The sequence below is a fragment of the Vipera berus genome (assembly GCF_964194415.1).
Source record: "Vipera berus genome assembly, chromosome: 1".
Lineage (NCBI taxonomy): Eukaryota > Metazoa > Chordata > Lepidosauria > Squamata > Viperidae > Vipera > Vipera berus.
In genome coordinates, this window is record NC_138202.1 from 1,134,531 (window position 1) to 1,156,757 (window position 22,227).

The following is a 22,227-nucleotide window of genomic DNA, read 5'->3' on the forward strand; positions in this document are numbered from 1 at the left end:
ATCATGTGACCGTGGGCATGGTGCAGCGGCTGTAAGTTGTGAAAAACGGTCATACATCCCTTTTTTCAGTGCCGCTGAACTTGGAACGGTCAAGAGAAGAGAAGAGAAGAGAAGAGAGGAATAGAATAGAAATAGAATGAGGAGAGGAGAGGAGAGACGAATGGAACACAATGAGAGAAGAGAAAAGAATTACAGAATAGAATAGGGCTGGAGTCCACCCCCCTGCTCTGCCCTGAACTGTTGTAAGCTGAGGACCACCTGTGTTAAGAGCCTTGGCGCCGGGTAGGAGGAAGACTACCTTGCAGGGCTGTCATTGCTGGACAGTGCTCCTGAGCAGAAGACTTGCGAAGGAAGTGGGGCTCCCACCCAGTGATGACCCCCCCACACACATTGCCCCTAGGCTGGGTTTCCATCAAGGAAGCCTCCTTTGGAAGCTAGAGTCAGACTTAAAAAAACAGAAGATTTGACTTACCAGAGGGGACTTTATATGATTAAATATCTCTTTGAATATGATTAAAAGAATGGATAACTCCTAGATATAATTAGACTTCTATAATAAGAAAGATCTGATTTATAATTAGAATAGCACTTTTTTATATGGAAATTATGAAAATACGAGGACGGCTTGTATAAATGAGACTCAGTTATATAAATGTAATTAATCTTGAGAAAACCATAACTGACAAAGATATTCCGAATATTGATGGGAAATTAAACTTAAATAAGAACACGAAAAACAGGATATTGATTTAATAAGGAGATTTCAGCTGCAAATACATTTGAAATATAAATTGATTATAAAAGAGGTTATCAACTGATATTGTTATTTGCATAACTAGAAAATATGAAGAGGATGTATACATTCAATTTTGTATATATTAATAGTAACAAGAATTCTATTTGCGTATTTTGGGGTAAATTAAACTAATTTGGAAAGAAAGGAGGATCAGGGAAAAAAACACTGGGATTGTGCAGTGTTGAATAGATTTATATTGAAGAAGTTAATGTTAAATATGTGAACCCAGACAGCACATTGTTTATTAAGTACTAAAAATTGTAATTGTTAAAAATCAAATTAAAAAAAGAAAAGAAATGCAAGCCTCCTTTCTCCATCTTTCACAGCCTGGTACAAGTCACAGTGTCCAGCACAAGCCACGATCAGACCAGGGTTGGCTCAGCTTTTGCCTGCAGCTAGAAAGGCGGCCTGTTGTGACCTCACAGCTTCAGAACTCATCTTTGTGCATCGGCAATGTACCAAGTGTAAAACAACAAACAAAAAAACAGGCCAGTTGTGTGGCTATGACCTCATCTCAACCTGACATGGCTGACCCAGAGTTCAGTCCTCGCCCTGGTTGCCCCCTTTCCTCCCTTCAGCATTGCACCAAAAATGATGGAGGGCAGAGCTGAAAAGTAAAACAAATAAATGAAAATGGAATGCCTGTAGGGCCGTCTCGGGCAGTGTTTCTCAAACTGGGCAGCTTTTAAGATATGTGGACTTCAATCAGAATAGAGCTGGAAGGGACCTTGGAGGTCTTCTAGTCCAACCCCTCCCCCCCCCCGCTCAAGCAGGACATCGTATACCATTTCAGACAAGTGGCTGTCCAATCTCATCTTAAAACCCTGCAGTGATGGAGCACCCACAGCTTCTGGTAGCAAGCTGTTCCACTGGTTGATTGTCCTCCCTGATAGGAAGCTTCTCCTTAATTCCAGGTTGCTTCTCTCCTTGATTAGCTTCCCTCCGTTGCTTGTCAACTTGCCTTCTGGTGCTTTGGAGAATACGTTGACCTCCTTTGTGGCTGCCCCTGAAATATGGAATACCGCTATCATGTCACCCTCAGTCCTCTTCATCAGACTAGACAGACCCAATTCCTTGACTGTTCTTCATAAGTTTTAGCCTCAGCCCCATAATCAGAATAGAGCTGGAAGGGACCTTGGAGGTCTTCTAGTCCAGCCCCCTGCTCAAGCAGATGAACCTATATCATGTCAGACAAGTGACTGTCCAGCCTCTTCTTAAAAATCTCCAGTGATGGAAGACCCAAAACTTCTGGTGGCAAGCCGTTCCACTGGTAATTTGTTCTCACTGTTAGGAAGTTTCTCCATAACTCCAAGTTGCTTCTCTCTTTGATCAGTTTCCAACCATTTTTTCTTGTCCTGCCCTCTGGTGCTTTGGAGAATAGTTTGACATCCTCTTCTTTGGGGCAGCCCTTCAAATACTGGAATACTGCTGTCATGTCCCCCTGTGTCAGGACCCACCCCAAACCACGTCTTAGGAAGACAAAACTCTTGGAGCCAAATCTAGTCCAAAAAGAATCTTTACTATGACATGCTTGGTTGTAGGAATACAAGACAGGACTTAATATTGTTCCACGAACTAAACCCTTATAAAGAGTTCCCGGTTTAACCCCCCTTTTGTTTCCCCAGTTCAAAAGGCTTCTCTTTTCCTTTGAAATGCCTAATACCGGCTCAATACACATCCGTTCCCTCCTCTTTGGGAGATGGCAGAATCCATGGAATAATGTTTTAAACATACATTTATGAATATGATATAAATGGATTCTGACACCCTGATCCTTCTTTTCTCTAGACTGGCCAGTTTTCAGATCCGTCCTGATCCTGGTAGCATCTATTCTAGCTAATAATCTCATCAGATCCTCTGTTTACAGCAGAGCAATCCTTGCGTATGAAAATCCATATTCATTTATCCCTGACAAACACTGGTTCATATAGTGACTAGTTGCCATCTGAGAGCTTATACAGGACAAAAAGCAGACTTTCTCCAGTTAACAAATGCCGCGCTTAATTGGATAAGTGGCCTAGATATTAGTATGTAGAATATTTTATTTGTATGAGCCAACGTATTTTAAAATGAAATTTGTGACTTCTTCACCCAAAGGTGCTTTTTCACAAGGCAACTGGACTTTCTTTTTTCTCTTTGAAGACATTTTGCTTCTCATCCAAGAAGCTTCTTCAACTCTTTGATTATGGAGTCTATGGAATGAGAAGGACTATGGACTCATCTTGGATGAGAAGCAAAACGTCTTCAAAGAAAAACAAGAAAGTCCAGTTGCCTCGTGAAAAAGCACCTTTGGGACAACCAGGACCCTGGTGACTGAGAATCTCCATAGATGTATAACTTCTTTTTTTGAACTATTACCATCTGGCAGACGGTACAGGATGATAAAAACAAAGGCAAACAGGCTGAAAAATAGTTTTTGTCTCAGAGCTGTAACCATATTAAATACCACTATATAGTGCAACATTGCAGTCCAATATTAGGGGCAGCACAAGGATTAATAGAATGTGAAGGATGTGTGTATATAATGTATGTTCTTATTTGTGGTTTTTACTTGTATGTAGTGTGTGCACTGTGGACAGCACTTAATTTTCTTGTGTTACCCAATGACAGTAAATATATTCTATTCTATTATACTCTATTCTATTCTGCTCTATTCTATTATGTTCCCTATTCTATTCTATTCTATTCTATTCTATTCTATTCTATTCTAGAATTTCTTATAGCTTACAAAATTGACCACAGGTCTCCATCCAATGTGTATGAGTTCTTTCCGTACCTCTTTACTGCTGCTATCCATGAATTTCATGCCGAATGCAAAATAAACCCCCTTCCCATCCTTCCATCATCCCACTTCTAATATTTATTTATGTGGGATTAATAAAACTGATTCTGTGGAAAAATGAAAGAAATCTGCCAATGAAGAGAAGCTTGCAGAAATTAGTGTAGGAATAAGAAATTGGCATAGGGATTAAATTCTTTGCAGTTTCTTGCACAGGCAATCCTTGGCTTCCAACAGTTCATTTCATGACTGTTGAAAGTTACAATGGCACTGAAAAAAGTGACGTATGACCATTTTTCACACTTACGACCTTTGCGGCATTCCCCGTGGTCGTGTGATCAAAATTCGGATGCTTGGCAACTGGTTCTTCCTTACGATGGTTGCTGTGTCCCAAGGTCATGTGATCCCCTTTTGCGAGCTCCTGACAAGCCAGGTCAATGGGGGAAGCCAGATTCACTTAATGACCATGTGACTAACTTAACCACTGCAGCAACTCACTTAACAACTGTGGCAAGACAGGTCACAAAATGGGTTAAAACTCACAAGTGTCTCAGCAACATAAATTTTGGCCTCAATTGTGCTCATACGTTGCCTGTACAGAGGGGCGCCTTGGACATGATCTCTGTGGATTTAAGCCTTATTAATACCCATTTTTCACAGGAAAGGGGGTTTGCCGGTGGGACTAAAAGCAGGAGGAAGGAACTTGGGGCCCTGCAGAACTTTTTGGGCAGCAGTTCCCACAATTCCTTGCTCTTGGCCTTTGGGCTTGGAGCTAATTGGGGGGGGGACTTGTGTTAATGACCTTTCAGAGACCCCTGTCCCAGCTTGGGAAGGCTGCTGGGGAGCGTTGGGGAACGTTTGGTGTCCAGGTCCAGGCCAGCTTGGCTGATTTCCCAAAGCGAAGCAAGTTGGGGCCGTGCTCAGCTTTTTGAAAGGAAGACCACCAGGAAATCCTCAAGTTGGAACCAAGATCCCAAGGAAGGAAGGTAGGTAGGTAGGTACAGGGGGAGAAGGGAGGAAAGGAAGGAAAATGGGAGGAAGGAAGAAAGGGAGGTGTGAGGAGGGAGGGAGGGAAGGAAATTTGGGAGGAAGAAAGGAAAATGAGAAGGAAGGAAGGACAGACCATTTCCACGAAACAAACCCAACACCCCCCCCAACCCCCCAATGGAGGCCCAGCCGAAGGTTTCAGGAGCCACCCTTTCATTTTGTAGCCGGCTTGGCCTGACTGGAGAATTCTGGGAGTTGAAGTCCAGGCCTCTTAAAATGGCTGACGTCGAGAAAGGCGGGCGGGGGGGGAAGCAAGGGGCGAGCCCGGAAGTATTTCCCTCCCCTTCCTTCCCTCCCTCCCTCCCTCCCCGCTGCTCCAATAGGCGCTTGCGAAGTCGATGGGAAGGAGTGGCGAGGCGGGGCCTGCGTTGCTGGGGTCAGCGCGTGAGTCTGCCGGCCGGCCAGCCAGCCGGCACATTACGTCACCCCGGCGTACTCCGCGCGCGCGCGCGATTATTATTATTTTTTCCCGCCATTCCTCCCCTCCCCCCTCCGTTCTTGCTCCTTCTCTGAGGAAACGCCAAGATGGCGGCCGGTGACTGCTGGGTGTTTGAGGCTGGGGTCGTCGCTGGGCCGCCCCTCTCCCCTTCCCCCAGGGAATCTGGAGGGGGGGGGGGAAAGGCCGCGGCTGTCCGGGCGCCCTCCTCTCTCTGGCGGCCGCCCTACACGACGGCCTTGCCCGGTAGGCCGCTTTTCCCGTCATGGCGGCTACACGGCGGGCTGGTTCGGGCAGGAGGGTCTTGCCGTATATAGCGGGCTACGGCTCCCGTCGTCCTCCACTCGGGCTGGGGGTAATGGGGTTTGGAGTCGCCCCCAAGGCCTGACCTGAGGAGGCGGGGCGGGGGAGTAGGAAGGGGTCCTAATGGTTTGGGAGCTCATTCGAGGGGGGGGGAGGTTTGTTTGTTCCTACAACAGCCCGACCAGGTAGGCCAGGGCTGGAAGAAGCCTCTGGTTGTGCCTGGAAGCCTGGCCGAACTCTGGGAAATAACTTTTTTTTTCTTTTCGGTGACAGACGGTTATCGGACCCCCATTTCCCTCCCTCCCTCCCCCCATCCTTCTCTTCCACAGGCTGCAGAGTTCGTTTATTTTTATTTGGAAAATTGATATTGCCCCCTATTTGCTCACATGGACCCAACGCGGCTCACAGGAAATAAAAAACACAACATTAAAAGAAATAGAAATAATAATAATCGCCCACACTAGCCACACTTATGCCAGCCATTGAATGGGCTCCATCTCCCTCTGGGCTCCCCAAGTCCGCTGGCAGAACCAGGTCTTCAGGGCCTCCCAAAAGAGGGTCAGAGTGGGGGCCAGTCTAATATTCGGGGTGGGGGGGAATGATGTTCCAGAGGGAGGAAGCCACCACGGAGAAGGTAGTTCCCTCAACTGTTCATCATGCTGTTTAACCTCTGGACCCCTGATCATCTTGGTTACTCTACAACAAAGAGCGACTAAGATGATCCAAGGAGACTGGAGGCTAAAACATGCAAAGAACGGCTGCAGGACTTGGGCTTGGCTAGTCTAAAGAAAAGAAGAAACGGGTGACATGATAGCAGTATTCCAGTATTTGAGGGGCTGCCCCAAAGAAGAGGGGGTCGTGTTATTCTCCAAAGCACCAGAAGGAAGGACGAGAAACAATGGTTGGAAACTGATCACAGAGAGAAGCAACCTGGAATTAAGGAGAAGCTTCCTGACAGTGAGGACAATTAACCAATGGAACAGCTTTCCTCCAGAAATCGTGGGTGCTCCATCACTGGAGATTTTTAAGAAGAGGCTAAACGGTCACTTGTCTGAGATGGTATAGGGTCTCCTACTCGAGCAGGGGGCTCGACTAGAAGACCTCCAAGGTCCCTTCCAGCTGTATTCTCTATTTCCATCCCATCTTAGGATGCTCTGTGTGGTGCAGTCTTTTCTCCTCCTTCATCCCCAATCTTTTGAGATTGGCTGGGTGGAGAAAAAGTGGCTGGCCCAGAACCGGCCCCGGAGCTTCCGTGCTGGGCCTGGGCTTGGCTCTCCTGTGTCTGACTGCCGCACGGCCTTTGCTTCTGACAAGTCAGGCAGAGCAGCAGCTTCTCCCCGCTGCGTGTGGTACCCTCAGCCAGGGTGGGGCCTGCAGAGTCTCAAGGCAAGCTGGATGGAGCTGTGCAGCAGGTCCCGGTGTCCCTAGTGACCCTCTTCCTCCTCCTGTCTCCGCAGATCCACAACTAGAGGAGGCGATGGTCCGCTTCAACTGGAGGGTTTGCGAGTGCAGCTTCAACAACCCCAGTGCTAATGACATGCACCTTATGGGACGCCAGCATCCTCCGCTGCACTTTAAGGTGACAAAACCAGTGCTTGGCAACATTCTTTACTCCCTCCTATATAGCCATAGCACTTAGGCTTATGCACCGCTTCACAGCGCTTTTACAGCGGTTTGCAGAGTCAGCCTATTTGCACCCAACAATCTGGGTCCTCATTTTACGGACCTCGGAAGGACGGAAGGCAGAGTCAAACCTTGAGCCGGTCAGGATCAAACTCCTGGCATTGGGCAGAATTAGCCTGCCGTGCTGTATTCTAACCCCTGCTCCACCACGGCTCTTACACAAGAAAGGGAGAGGCAAAAAAGGAGGGAGGAAGGAAAGAAGAGAGAAAATGAGGAGAAATAAGAGATGGAGGGGGCAGGAGAGAAAGAAAAAGTGGAGAAAAAGAAGTGAGGGAAGGAAAAAAGGGCTCGGAGGGAGAGGGAGAAAATAGCAATAGCACTTATATACCGCTTCACAGCGCTTTTACAGCCCTCTGTGAGCGGTTTACAGAGTCAGCCTATTTGCCCCCAACAATCCGGGTCCTCATTTTAACGACAGAAGGCTGAGTTGACCTCGAGCTGGTCAGGATTGAAGGGATCGAACTCCTGGCAATCAAGAGTCAGCCTGCAGTTCCTCACTCTAACCCTGCAGCACCACCAGGGCTCTTAATGCCTCCTCTCTGGTAGCGCCCCTTGCAGCATCCTCAATTCAAGCCAGCCGGGAAGGTTGCAAATGGGAATCGCATCCCCCTGGTTTGCAAAAATCTCTGTAAATGTGTCCCAGTTGCCAAGCATCTGAATTGTGATTACGTGATCACAGGGACACTGCAGCCGTCGTAAGTGCGAGGACCAGTCCAAAGTTTGCTTTTATCAGCACTGTCATCACTTCAAACAGTGGCTAAATAAATAGCCATAAGCTGAGGGCTACTTATACTTTTTATTCATGTACTGCATTTACATTTCATATTTCTAAACCACCCAACCCCCTCAGAGAGGATCTCTGGGTGGTGTACAATGTAATGTAGCTGATACCGAAAACAGTGCGTAAAATTAACATTAAAAATTAGGGTTAAAAAACTTTAAATGATAGAACCATATCAAGCATGAGAAGAGTGGGGGATTCTAAGGTGGCTATTTAGCATTGGATTGGCTCTATAAACAAATGGATAGACATGCCAGAGTTTGACAGGTTGAGATTGCTAAACAAGGGAGGCTTAAAAACAGGCCCTTGTAGTCGAAACTGTCACGACGTCCCTGCGGCCACCATTTATGGCCTTCGCTGCCAGTTTCTGTGAAACAATAATTATTATTATTATTATTATTATTTATTTAATTTATATACCGCCCTTCTCTCAAGAGACTCAGGGCGGTTAACAGGGCAATACGTAAAAGACAGATACAAAAGTTAAAATTATTAAAACATGATTAAACAATGCCCATAGTACAAATTTAAAATTAAAGTCATAATAACAAACCCACCCCATCCCCTCAGGCCAGGCCCGCTTCCTTAAAGAGATGGGTTTTAAGGTCGCGCCGGAAGGAGCGGAGGTCGGGCGCCATCCGGAGCTCTACCGGAAGATGGTTCCATAAGTCCGGTGCACCCACAGAGAACGCTCTCCCCCTGGGGGCCACCAGTCGACATTCTTTGACCGGCGGCACCCTGAGGAGGCCCTCTCTGTGGGAGCGTACTGGGCGGAGGGAAGTTGACGCCGGCTGCAGGTGCTCCCCAAGGTATTCTGGACCCATGCCATGGAGGGCTTTGTAGGTCATTACCAACACCTTGAACCTGAATAAAAGGGGAAGCTGGCAAATGGCAACCAGGGGACACTGGGTTTCACCTGGAACTGCTGCCATACGTTGCTGCAGTCCTGTGATAGTCACACATGGCTTAGCGACAGAGTTACCATCATCAAACCAAGATTACCTGAGTCCTGTGCAACTGATACCAAGCCACAGTCAGGTGGGCGGGCGGATTGCCAACTCGCTGGTCTAATGGCATTTATTGCTCCCTCTCACAGAAGAAGGTCAGCCCAGGACGGCTAGTCGGGATCAAGGCCTCAACCAAGCCTGGAATTGGCCGTAGGAGAAGCTGAAGAGGTGTCTGGAGGAAGAGCAGCCGTGGCTCCTGGAGGTGAGGCAAATCCTCCTGCCCCCACCAGTAATGGAAGGCAGGGATGTGGAATGGCCCAGGGGGGCACTTGTGAGCTACATCCATCCCATTCATTTATTCACTCGTTCCTTCATCCCTTCCCACTTTCCCTTTTTTGTTTCTCTCCTTTTACTTCTCCTTCCTTCCTTCCTGTTTCTCTTTCCTCAAGAAGAAGGAGGGCAACAAAGGAGAGGGAGGCGAGTCCTAGTCTCTGCCTCTGCATTGTCTGAGACAACTTCCACATCACCCTTGCTGTGTGTATGTAAATATGTAAGTGGGCAAGTTGCTGCTTAGCCTACAACTTTGGGTGTTTTCTGTGATTCCTTCCCCTCCCTTCTGTAGGTCATTTGAATCCTGTGCTTCAACCACTAAAGCAGGGGTCCTCAACCTTGGCAACTTTAAGACTTGTGGACTTCAGTTCCCAGAATTCCTCAGCCAGCTTAAAGTTGCCAAGGTTGAGGACCCCTGCCCTAAAGGATTCCCTCGCTCCATTAGACCAGCTTCGCTTCTGCAGCTTCCACCAGCACCAATGGGTTTTGCCTTAATGCAAGGGGGGGGAGGGAATCTTATGCAGCTCTCCCACTCCACGGCTTCTTGTCTCTTTAAAGCAGCCAAGCACCCCAGGTTTGTCCAAGGTGGCCACCCTCCCCACCCAACCCCCAGAGAGGAAGGGGCTCCTTTAGCTGTACGGACTTCTGCAGCGGGTGCAGTTACAGGCCCTGAGCACAGAGGGTGAAACCCCTGCTCCGAACTGGAACAGAAGTCGTGCTCAGCCCTCACAAAAGGGTGGACTTGTGAAAAGTTTTTTTTAAAAAAATATTGGCATCGTACAGGGAATTCTCGATTTACGTCCATGCGTATAGAGACGATTCAAAGCGACAATAGCATTGAAAAAAGTGACTTAGGACTGTTTTTCACGCTTATGATCATTGCAGTATCCCCATGGTCACATAAACAAAATTTCAGACACTTGGCGACTGACTCATATTTATGACGGTTCAGTGTCCCGGGGTCACGTGATCCTCTTTTGTGACCTTCTGACAAGCAAAGTCCATGGGGGAAGCTAGATTCACTTTACAACTGTTTCGCTTACAAGAACTGTGGTGATTCACTTAAAGGTCGTAAAACTGGGCAAAACTTATCTTGAGTAGCCCCAGAAATTCTGGGCTCCGTTGTGATTGTGAGTCACAATTGAGGGCTACCTGTAATTTGGGCAAAGGCAGAGAGCTTTGTGGTTGCTGTAAATGGCTCCTTCAAGACCTCCCAACTCCTAGATTAAAACAGAAAGTGAAAATATCTTGCAAGAGTTCATTTGTTGAAATGATTTCACAGGAGAGGGGAGTTCCCTGTGACCACCTCTGAACCAGGTTTTAACCATTTATGAAGTTTAAATAGTTTTCCTTATTTATTTTTGTCCAGTGCCACTGTGATCGGGAAGACCTTCCAGATCTTTGATGGAGGTCCCATCATCCACTTCTCGGTCCCTTGGTCCCATGCACACATTTCTGTGGTTGAAGGTTGTGCTCTAAAAACTGCAGGGAAAAAAGAAAAAGCCAGCAGCTCTTTATTACAATGGATGGATCTGACCGTTTCTTTATTTTCCCAGTCTTAAGTTTGGGTCATCTCGTTCTCGGGTCATGAGATTTTATTTTAAAAAAAAATACCTGGACAATCTAATGCGTTTTCATGGGTAGTTTTTTTCCAAAGATTTAGGCACTTTTTTGAGAATCAACAAGAAATACAAATTTCAAAAGATAGCTATGCATTATTTTCCTACTAGTCCTAGAGCACAGTATGAACTAAGGCGCCTACCAGAGTCTCTCTGTTGGCAAATATCTATTTGTTTATAGTTGGTTTATCCTCTAGTGAACCCTCAGGGCAGCTGGCAGAATTTTAAAATAAAAGCTGTACAGAATTTTTAGAATTCAAGTTAATGAGGTATTAGACTGTAACATTTGCTTGTATTAACTTATTTGTGTGTGTGTGTATACACGCAAGTATCTTTTTTTTCCCCTCTTTCTTTTTTTCCTTTTTCTATTTCTTTCTCTCTTCTTTCTTTATCCTGCAGTAAGATGGGTGACCAATAAATTTTATAAATAAGCTAATGGGGTAATTGATTAAAACATTTCAGCACTCTTTTCTTCTCTTCTGCAGTTGTCAGCACTGGGATACATTCATAGTTGAATTGCCCCGTTGAGTAGTCATGCTTTTCCTGGATTCCATGACCCTCTGTGGAATCCAAAGTTGGATTTTGAAGAAGTGGGCAAGACAGCATTGTCACTTTTGAACTTTGGTGTTTGAGAAAACCAGTGACAACCAAGAAAACAATAGGACAAATCAACCCAGAATTCTTACTCGACTCTGCAATTACTTTAAGTACTTTGCCAATATTGAGGAACGCTAGCCTAGGTGGTGCTCCCCAAACACCAACCACATTCTGAATCTGGTCTGTCAGGAAGGACCAGGACTGCCACAGAACAGTGTCTCCAAGGCTCAATCCTGCTGGATGGTCGAAGTGATATCTCCATTGATGGCACTGAAGCCCATTAAAAGTCCAGGAGTATTAGCAGTGTGGTGAACCACACCTCTGTTTCAGAAGGCATTGACAATTTCCCCATGGAATAAGCCACAAATAATGTCCGGAGGGCCAGTTTGGTGTTGTGGTGATGGCGTTAGGCTTTAAACTGGGTTATAGTAAGTTCTAGTATTTCCTTAAGGCATAAAGCCAGCTGGAGGACCTTGGACCAGTCACTATCTCTCAGCCCTAGGAAGGAAACAATGGCAAACCACTTCTGAAAAATCTTGCCAAGAAATCTGCAGGGACTTGTCCAAGCAATCTCTGAATCAGAAACAATTGAACAGAAGGAAAAAGTATTGTTCACATCCTTGAGAATGATAAATCCTGATTAATCAGGCAGTTGCAGTTTATTTAATTGCTAGATGGACCAAGCTCCATTGACTCATTGTTTCCAGAGATAATTCCTTACCTAAAAAGAGAAACAAAATCACCAAGGGCAGGAAAAAAAGCAGTGGGAACAATTTCCTTCTGGCTTCCTCATTAGGTTTCCTTGTGGGAATCTGGCAAGAAGCATCAGCAAGCAGGTAGTGGCTGGAGAGAGCAAGGGATTGCAAGACTGGCTGGGAAACTGTCACAGAACATTGAAAATCTGTGATCTGTGAACCATAAACCCAAAGCTTTTGCTGTGTCCCTGCACAACAGATACAGTGCCCTTTCTGACCTTAATAGGGACATTAAGGAGACAGGCAAAGGTATCTGTGATAATAACTCAAGCGGGGGATCGTGGTCCAAGATGAAAAACTTGTTTTCGACAGGGAGAAGTGTGAATCTGGTATTGCACACCAGTCATGCAAGAACAGAAAGGCATCCAAAAAGAGAAGCCACCTTCTGGTTGGTGATTCAATTATAAGGGATGTCGATCAGAAGGTCAGCAGTTTGGCGGGTTGAATCCCGAGTGCCGCGTAACAGAGTGAGCGCCTGTTACTCGTCCCAGCTTCTGCCAACCTAGCAGTTCGAAAGCATGTAAAAATGCAAGTAGAAAAATAGAGACCACTCCGGTGGGAAGGTAACAGCGTTCCGTGCGCCTTTGTCATCTAGTCATGCCGGCCACATGACCACGGAAACGTCCTCGGACAAGCGCTGGCTCTTCGGCTTTGAAACGGAGATGAGCACCGGCCCCTAGAGTCGGAAACAACTAGCACGCATGTGCGGGGGAACCTTTACCTTTACCTTTAAATTTAGGAAAGGACACAGAGGTTTTGAAAGAGGTCAGGTGTCTTCCAGGTGCTACTGCCAGTAGGGACAAGAAGCGTATTTCTAAAATAATCAAGAATGCCAGCAAGGACTGTGATGTGGAGGCTATTGTACATCTTGGCACTAATCTGTCCCAAAAAGGTGTACTCTGTGCAGAATGATTTCCAGAGCTTGGGGCAGGAACTTAGCAGAATAGGCTGTAGGCTTACTTTTTCAGAGGTTTTACCAATGTATAAGGAGCAAAATGGAAAAGGCCAGCGTATAGCAGAATTTAATATGTGGTTAAAGGAGTGGTGTAAAGGAGAAGGCTTTGGTTATATTAGTCACAATGTCTGTAGCTGGTCCAATGAAAAAATGTATAAAAGAGATGGTCTGCATCCATCCAAGAAAGGGACTGAGTTACTTGGCAATAAAATCACAGCTTTTTTGGAGGAACATTTAAACTAAATAATGGGGATAGTGAGTTGATACAGAACATCACTGTCCCCGGCAATCTAAGAAAATAGGGGAAGCCAGGCACCACACAAGTTATGCAGCAAGTAAACACAGGGTCAGTCATAAAGGACTCAAATGTCTATACACTAATGCACAGAGTATGAACAGTAAGCAGGGTGCTAGAAATTCAGGTACATGAGGGCAGATATGATATTGTTGCCGTTACAGAAACATGGTGGGACGAAACCTACAAATGGAACACACAGCTAGAGGGATTTAAACTATTTAAAAGAAACAGACTAAACAAAAGAGGTGGAGTTGCTCTCTATATAAGAAATAACTTTATCTCTACAGAAATAGAGCACAACAATGATGAAAACTGTAAACTTGAATGCATTTGGGTCAATATAAAAGGGGAAAAAATGACATTGCCATAGGTGTATACTATAGGCCGCCCAACCAAGCAGAGGAAATAGATGAACTTTTTGCTAGTCAGCTAACAGGTATGTAAGAAGCACATCACAATAGTACTGGGGGACTTTAATTGCCCTGATATCAACTGGGAGGCAAACTGCACCAAGTGGAAGATCAAACAGATTCCTGTCAAACCTAGCAGACAACTTTCTCTCCCAAAAAGTAGAGAAGGGAACTAGGGGATTAGCCATATTGGATTTAATTCTCACAAACAGAGATGAAATGATAGAAGGTGTCGAAGCCACAGGAACCTTGGGGGGAAGTGATCGTGCAATATTGGAATTCAACATTCTGGAGGCACAAGCAATAGAACACAGCCAAACTAGAGTCTTGGACTTTAAGAGAGCTAATTTCAATAAACTTAGAGAGACCATGGGAAGAATTCCATGGATGAGAATCCTAAAGGGGAAAACAACTCAAGAAGCTTGGGAAATTTTGAAAAGTGAAATAATAAAGGCCCAGTCTAGTACAATACCAACAAAGAAGAAAAATAACAGCTCTCAAAAGAAACCAGCATGGCTGCATAAAGAACTCTGATAAATTGAAAGATAAAAAGGACAAGTATAAGAATTGGAAAAGGGTACATAACTAAGAATATCAGCAAATAGCCCGTGCCTGCAAAGATGAAGTGAGGAAAGCTAAGGCTCAAAATGAACTAAGGCGACCAAAGTCAAAAATAACAAAAAAAGCTGCTTTCAACATATAAAAAACAAGAAAAAAGTTAAGGAAATGATTGGTCCATTAGTGGGGGAAAGTGGCAAGAAGGTGACAAGCAACAGGGAGAAAGCAGAACTATTTAACTCGTTTTTTGCATCTGTCTACACAAAGGGAAAAAATAGTCCAACCTACCAAAACCAGTGCCATAAAAAACAGAATAGAAACGCAAGTAAGATAGGCAAGAAAATGGTAAGTGAGCACCTGTCCAGCCTAGACGAGTTCAAATCACCAGGACCAGATGGATTACACCCCAAAGTTCTCAAGGAACTGGCAGACATGATCTCAGAACCACTGAACTATATTTTTCATAGATCCTGGAGCACTGGGGAACTACCAGAGGACTGGAAGAGAGCTGATGTAGTTCCCATCTTCAAAAAAGGGGGAAAAAATAGATCCAGGAAACTACAGACCTATCAGCCTGACCTCAATACCTGGGAAGATTCTGGAAAAGATAATCAAACAACAAATCAGCGAACACCTTGATGCAAACAAAGGCATCACTAAAAGTCAACATGGGTTTGTCAAAAACAGATCGTGCCAGACAAATCTTATTACATTCTTTGACCAAGTGACAAAATTAGTGGACCAGAGGAATGCTGTAGATATAACTTACTTGGACTTCAGTAAGGCATTTGATAAAGTAGATCACAACCTACTACTTGATAAGATAGAAAAATGTGGGTTAGATAGCATCACCACCAGATGGATTCGTAGCTGGCTGACAGGCCGTACTCAGCATGTGGTCCTCAATGGAGCTGCATCTACATGGAAGGAAGTGTGTAGTGGGGTGCCCCAGGGCTCTGTTCTGGGCCCAGTGCTCTTCAACATCTTCATCAATGATTTGGGCAAGGGGATAGATGGGGAACTCATCAAAATCGCAGACGACACCAAGCTGGCAGGAATAGCCAACACTCCAGAAGTTACAGGCTTAAGATACAGGAGGATCAGGACAAACACTGGGCACTATCTAAAAATGAAATTCAATGGTGAAGAAAGTAAGGTTCTACGTTTAGGCAAGAAAAACCAAATGCACAGTTATAGGGGGTACCTTGCTCAATAGTAGCAACTATGAGAGGGATAATAATAATAATAAGTTGGAAGGGACCTTGGAGGTCATCTAGTCCAACCCCCTGCTAAGGCAGGAAACCCTATACCATTTCAGACAAATGGCTGTCCAGTCTCTTCTTAAAAACTTCCAGTGTTGGAGCATTCACCACTTCTGGAGGCAGGTTGTTCCACTGGTTAGTTGTCCTAACTGTCAGGAAGTTTCTCCTTAGTTCTAGGTTGCTTCTCTCCTTGACTAGTTTCCATCCGTTGCTTCTTGTCCTGCCTTCAGGTGCTTTGGAGAATAGCTTGACTCCCTCTTCTTTGGGGCAGCCCCTGAGATATTGGAACACTGCTATCATGTCACCCCTCGTCCTTCTCTTCATTAGACTGGACATACCCAGTTCCAGCAACCTTTGTATGTTTTAGCCTCCAGTCCTCTAATTATCTTTGTTGCTCTTCTTTGCACTCTTGCAAGCATCTCAACATCTTTTTTACATCGTGGTGACCAAAACTGGATGTGTCTAGATTAATGAAGAGAAGGACAAGGGGGGACATGATAGCAGTCTTCCAATATCTCGGGGGCTGCCTCAGTCAAGCTATTCTCCAAAGCGCCTGAAGGGTAGGACAAGCGGCAATGGATGGAAACTAACCATAGAGAAGCAACCTGGAATTAAGGAGAAACTTCCTGACAGAACAACTAACCAGTGGAACAAGATGCCTCCAGAAGCTGTGCTCCAACACTGGAAGTTTTTAAGAAGAGACTGGACAGCCACTTGTCTGAAATGGTAGAGGGTTTCCTGCCTGAGCAGGGGGTTGGACTAGATGACCTCCATGGTCCCTTCCAACTTTATTACTATTATTATTATTTAAAAGATCTCCAAGGTCCCTCCCAGCTCTATTCTATTCCAATTGAGTCATTTTACTAGAACACTTTCTCAGGTTTGAAGCTCCAGGAATTCCACTTGGGGTGGATTTAGCTCTTTTCCATCTCTTTTTCTTTTAATGCTTTGCTACCTTTGCCACTAGATCCTAAAGGAAATCAATTCTGGTCTTTGGAAGGAGGATAACTGAATCTGATGCTCTAAATCCTTTGGCCACCAAGTGAGAAGGGGGCACACTTTGGAAAAAGGCCCCGATGTTGGGAAAGAAGGAAGGCCAAAGGAGAAGGGGATGGCAGAGGAGGAGATGCGTAGATAGCATCATCGACACAATGGACATGAATTTGGGCAAAATCAGGGAGATTGAGGAGGATACGGGGGCCTGGTGTGCCCTGGTCAATGGGGTCGTGAATAGGTAGACATGACTTAGCAACAACAACCTTTTCCATAGAGCATAAAAATAGAATAACAGTTGGGAGGGACCTTAGAGGTCGTCTAGTCCAACCCCCTGCTCAAGCAGGAGACTCTCTGCCATTCCAGACAAATGGCTGGAGCACCCACAACCTCTGAAGGCAAGCCGTTCCACCGGTTAATTGTTCTCACACCGTTAAGAAATTCCTCCTTAGTTCCAGATTGTTTCTCTCCTTGATTTGTTTCCATCTGTTGCTTCTTGTCCTGCCTTTGGAGAATAGGTTGTTCCCCCTCCCCTTCTTTGTGGCAGCCCCTTAGATATTGGGGGACTGCTATCCTGTCACCCTTTAATCCTTTTCATTAAACCAGAATCGTTAAAACCTGCTAGGTTCATACATGGTCCCAATGTAGTTCACCTCCATTCACGGAATAATCTGGGGCAAGTTGCCTTCAGCTGAGCTAAACCAAGGCCAGGTTTCGGCTCAGGGCCACATGTGGTATGTAGACCTTGTGCAAAGCGAGAGCAGAGCAACATCTATTCCCATCACAAGACCCTCTCTCAACACATCCACACCTGAAGCCCTTATAAACACCAACACTGACCTCCCCTCAACTCTGCTGAAGATGTTACCTAGCCTGGTAACGAAACGTTTGGAAACCAACCCACAAGCTCGGAGAACGAACCTGCACCCTCACATCTATTCCTTTCAAATACACATTTCGCAGTTATCCCCTGCCCGCTTCTCTTTGCCCTGCGGCTAGGAAAGAAGAGAAGTCGGAAACTGACTCGGCTTCAATCCTGCCCATGTGATTCGAAGTGAAAGAATGGAGTGGAGAGCGTGAGGATCTTCCATGCTCCACCTCCAGCTTCGGCCTTTTTTAGAAGAACTCGAGACCTCTCCTTGACACGCTTGTAGCCACCCTACCAGGCCTGTGGACGGCAGCTCAGATGCTTAATGCCTCCCTATTTTTGCCATGGCTAATCTCTCTGGATCTCCTGTTTCCAGCAGGCTAAGCTGGTTTGAACACATTTAAACTAGGCTGTAAGATTTGAGAAGGAGGGCCTCCGAGTGGGAGCGAAAGAGTGGAGTTTCTATCTGCCACGTTACATCTCCTTTTGAAAAAGCAGCTAGCCAGAATCAGAGCTGCGTGTTTGTGCATAAAAGAACTGACTTTCGAATGAACGCAGAGCGGCCAAAGTTGTTGTGGTACCACTTGCAAAGATTTGCCCACAGTTCCAAAGAGATGGGGAGGATTTCCCCAAACGCAGGTATCTGTGTGCCCAGCAGGGGGCGAGTTACTACAAGCTGCCAGGTGTTAGTAGGGACCAACTGGATTTAGCACATGGAGATAGTTTCCAAAGTCAGAAGGGTGCCACCTCCTCACGTCGCAGTTACCTCCTACTTCGTGGTTGGTTTGTAATTTAGGTTTCTGAGGCCAGCCACGATTCTGGGTGGCTCACAACCACAGAAGATTAAACCCATGGACAGGCACCATAAACTGAGCCACATCACTCAATCGAGTAAGAGTCACACCCCAAACAGTCTCGGTCCCTTGGGGAAAAAGAGCAGATGAAGGCACATTTCAAAAGACAAGGGTCAAGGGACACTGGTGCTCTCTGAGCTTGGTGGTTTCCTTGCACACGTTTCATCATCAATGCTAGGAAGGGGGTGGGGGGGATTGTGGAGCGGAGAGAGGAGGGGGTGGACTGTGGGGTCAATGGTGATCTTTGAGCTTGGTTGTTTTGCAGTCTTATCATGACCCAACTAGGTAACGTCAGGGAGTGGGGTGTATGGAGAGGAGGAGGAGGGGGGCTGTGGGGTCCTTGGTGCTCTCTGAACTGGGTGGTTTTCTTGCAGACCTTGCATGACCCAACTAGGGAACATCATCAGTGCTAGAAGGGAGGGAGGGGGGTTTGTGGAGATGAGGAGGAGGAGAATGATAATGGGGTCCTTGCTGCTCTCTGAACTTGGTTACTTCCTTGCAGATGTTTCATTACCAAACTAGGTAACATCATCAGTGCTACTGTAGAAGGGAATGGGGTTTGTGGAGAGGAGGAGGAGGACAGTGGGGACCTTGCTGCTCTCTTAGACTGACAATAATAATAATAATAATAATAATAATAATAATAATAATAATAATAATAATAATAATAATAATAATAATAATAATAATAATAATAATAATAATAATAATATGCCGTTATAACCTTGAACAGTGGCTAAACAGTTGTAGAAATGGAATGGAAGAGTGGAGTGGAGTGGAATGGAATGGAACCAGAACAGAACAGAACAGAACATGGAATAGAATAGAGTAGAATAGAGTAGAGTGTAGAACAGAATAGAATAGAATAGAACAACAGAATACAACAGATCAGAATAGAATAGATCAGAATAGAATAGAATGGGACCTTGGAGGTCATCTACTCCAATCCCCTGCTCAGGCAAGAAACCCTATACAATCTCAGACAAACAGCTGTCCTGTCTCTTCTTAAAGAGTTGTTGGAGCACTCACAACTTCTGGAGGCAGGTTGTTCCACTGATTAATTGCTCTAACTGTCTGTTTTCTTCCAGACATTTCATGACCCACTTAGGTAACATCATCAGGGCCGGGGTGAGTGGCTCAGTTCCAGAATACAGGCACCACAACTGAGAAGGCTGATTTCCGGGACCTCTTCAGAAGATGCTGCTCAAGGTGCAGGGCCCTGAGCAAGCCCACTTTGTCTGATCTTACGCGACGGGAAACAGGCCGTTATCCAGACGATCAGCCCCACGCCCGTGAAGGGCTTTATAACAGAGGGGTCCCCAACCTTTTGGGCACCAGGGGCCGGTTCCGTGGAGAGAGGTTTTTCCACGGACGGGAGAGTGCGTGGTTTTGTGTGCTGTCTGCATCCCACAGATGGGGCTTTGCTTGTTTGTGCAGATTGGTTGCTGGCGTGCTGCAGCCCGGTACCGGTCCATGGCCCAGGGGTTGGGGACCCCTGCTTTATAAGAAATTATCTAGCACACTCAGTTGTACCCAGAACCTCACCAGTAACCAATTATTGTTATAGAAGGGACATTAAACCCTGGAGAAAAGGAACAAAATTTCCAGTGCTTAAAGGCTAAGGAAAAAACAGGGACAACACAGATCGTCCTCACTTAATGACTGCTTGTTTAGCAACCATTCAAACTTAATAACAGACCTCAGAGCTATTTATGCCCTGATTTTGAAGTTCCAGGGCTCCAGACACACACAGAGAGAGAGAGAGAGAGAGAGTTATGTAGTTTGTCAAGTAACTCACATTTACACTGTTGTAGCATCCCATCATAACAATTTTTTGCTAACTTCTGGTATTTATTGTTGGTATCCAGCAAAAAAAACCCACCCCCCCCCCTTTTTTGGGGGCGGGGAATGGGTTCAATTCACAACCACAGTGTTTGCTTTAACAACTACTGCAAAAAAGGGTTGATAAACCCCTGCTTAATGACCACCACGGCTTGTGACCGTTAATCTGGGCTCAACGATGCTCCTAGGTTGACTGCTTGTTCTGCCTTCATAGCTAGGAAAGGTGGACAGTTCAAGAATTTTTTTTAAAAAGGGAAAGGGGACAGTTATTTATTTGGAAAAATTATGTGGCCACCTACTTGTTCAAAGGAGACTCAAGGTGGCTTACAGGAAATAAAGACACAACATGAAATAAAAATGATAATACTAATCACCCCACGCTGGCAACAATACACACTCATATCAGCCATTTGTGCCTTGGTAAGGCCACACCTGGAATCCTGCATCCAGTTTTGGTCACCACGATGTAAAAAAGAGGCTGAGGCTCTAGAAAGAGCGCAGAAAAGAGCAACAAAGATGATCGGGGGACTGGAGGATAAAACATACAAGGAACATTTGCTGGAATTGGGTCTGTCTAGTTTAATGAAGAGAAGGACAAGGGGGGACAGGATAGCAGTCTTCCAGTATCTCAGGGGCTGCCCCAAAGAAGAGGGAGTCAAGCTATTCTCCAAAGCGCCCGAAGGCAGGACAAGAAGCAACGGATGGAAACTACTCAAGGAGAGAAGCAACCTGGAACTAAGGAGGAACTTCCTGACAGAGAGAACAATTAACCAGTGGAACAACCTGCCTCCAGAAGCGGTGAATGCTCCAACACTGGAAGTTTTTAAGAAGAGACTGGACAGCCATTTGTCTGAAATGGCATAGGGTTTCCTGCCTGAGCAGGGGGTTGGACTAGATGACCTCCAAGGTCCCATCCAACTTTATTATTGTTGTTATAAAACCATGCGGGTCACTCCATTTTATTTATTTATTTATTTATTTTATTTTATTGGATTTGTATACCGCCCTTTCCCGAAGGACTCAGGGCAGTTAACAGGGTAATTAAAACAAGAAATACAAAAATTAAAAACAATTAAAAAGATTATAACAGTCCCTGAAAAAGTAAAAAAAACCCAATTAAAATTAGAATTAAAATTCTCAGCCTCGAAGAGCCAGGTCTTCAGGTCCCGGCGGAATGAACCACCCAGAGCTTCCAGATGCTTTTCAAGGGCAGCCTCATGTAGAGCGCATTGCAAGTCAAGACGGGAGGTGACTCGGGCGTGAGTGACCATGAGGGATTGTTGGTCCAGGAAACGGCATAACTGCCACAGTTGTGCAACGGCCTTCCTGGCCACAACTGGAGTCGCGAGTCCAGGAGAAACCCCAGATTGTGCACAGGGTCTATTTGGGGCAGGGATACCCCATCCGAGGCCACAGGTGGCAATTCTCCACAGGCCAAAGAACCCTAAAAAACCCAGAGCCTCTCAGTCATGCCAGCCCCCTGTGAGGGAGAGGGAGGTCACGGCATCGCTTAACCCACCATGGGGTGAGATATACATCTGGGTATCCTCAGCATATGGACCATATCTCAGTCCGTGGTGCAAATAATAGTTCTTCGGTACCACAGTTTGGCACCAGTTTGGTCTAGTGATTAAGACATCAGGCTAGAAACCAGGAGACGGTGAGTTCTAGTCCCACCTTAGGCGTGACTTTCGGCCAATCACCAGGAGACGGTGAGTTCTAGTCCCGCCTTAGGCATGAAAGTCAGTTGGGTGAGTTTGGGCCAATCACCAGGAGACGGCAAGTTCTAGTCCCGTCTTAGCCATGAAACATGGCTGGGTGGCTTTGGGCCAGTGGCACTCTCTCTCTGCCCAGCCCACCTCCCAGGGTTGTTGTTGTGAGGAAAATAGGAGAAAGCTGTGTTGGACATGTTCACCGCCTTGAGTTATGTACAAAAATGATAAAGGTGCAATACAAACAAAAGCCTACAAATGGGAGAAACGGGCGTGTAAGTAAACTTCCATCGAAGAGGAACTATGCTTTCTGCACAAAAGCTGACCTCACTCACCTTGATGAGGCTACTAGCCAGTATGAAAATGTCTGCGAGGCAACAGCCAAGCTCAGAGACCACAAAG

At 45.8% G+C, this 22,227-nt stretch overlaps 1 protein-coding gene across 6 annotated transcripts; it reads left to right on the forward strand.

The window, feature by feature from the left end:
• Nucleotides 1–5,057: 5,057 nt before the first annotated feature.
• On the forward strand, nucleotides 5,058–12,321 carry LOC308666908 (uncharacterized protein). 6 transcript variants are annotated; one of them, XR_014026189.1, is made up of 5 exons: nucleotides 5,058–5,304; nucleotides 6,819–6,940; nucleotides 8,922–9,034; nucleotides 9,222–9,322; nucleotides 10,472–12,321. XR_014026189.1 is itself a non-coding variant. In XM_081325907.1 (4 exons), exons 1-3 carry the CDS (start codon nucleotides 5,148–5,150, stop codon nucleotides 8,994–8,996), a joined length of 354 nt encoding a protein of 117 aa, XP_081182033.1. In that variant the 5' UTR covers nucleotides 5,058–5,147; the 3' UTR covers nucleotides 8,997–9,034; nucleotides 10,472–12,321. The 6 variants fall into 6 exon arrangements, 3 of the variants coding, with proteins under 3 accessions (XP_081182033.1, XP_081182034.1, XP_081182035.1); XR_014026190.1 differs by having other exon boundaries at nucleotides 9,225–9,322; XR_014026191.1 differs by having other exon boundaries at nucleotides 9,225–9,322; nucleotides 11,207–12,321.
• Nucleotides 12,322–22,227: the final 9,906 nt, after the last annotated feature.

What these genes read in the sequence shown, in the direction of transcription:
- LOC308666908 (XM_081325907.1), top strand. Translation starts at nt 5,148, where the DNA reads ATGGCGGCCGGTGACTGCTGGGTGTTTGAGGCTGGGGTCGTCGCTGGG. An exon ending in CTACACGACGGCCTTGCCCG is followed by an intron (nt 5,305 to 6,818) that starts GTAGGCCGCTTT and finishes CTGTCTCCGCAG; the next exon opens with ATCCACAACTAGAGGAGGCG. An exon ending in ATCCTCCGCTGCACTTTAAG is followed by an intron (nt 6,941 to 8,921) that starts GTGACAAAACCA and finishes TCCCTCTCACAG; the next exon opens with AAGAAGGTCAGCCCAGGACG.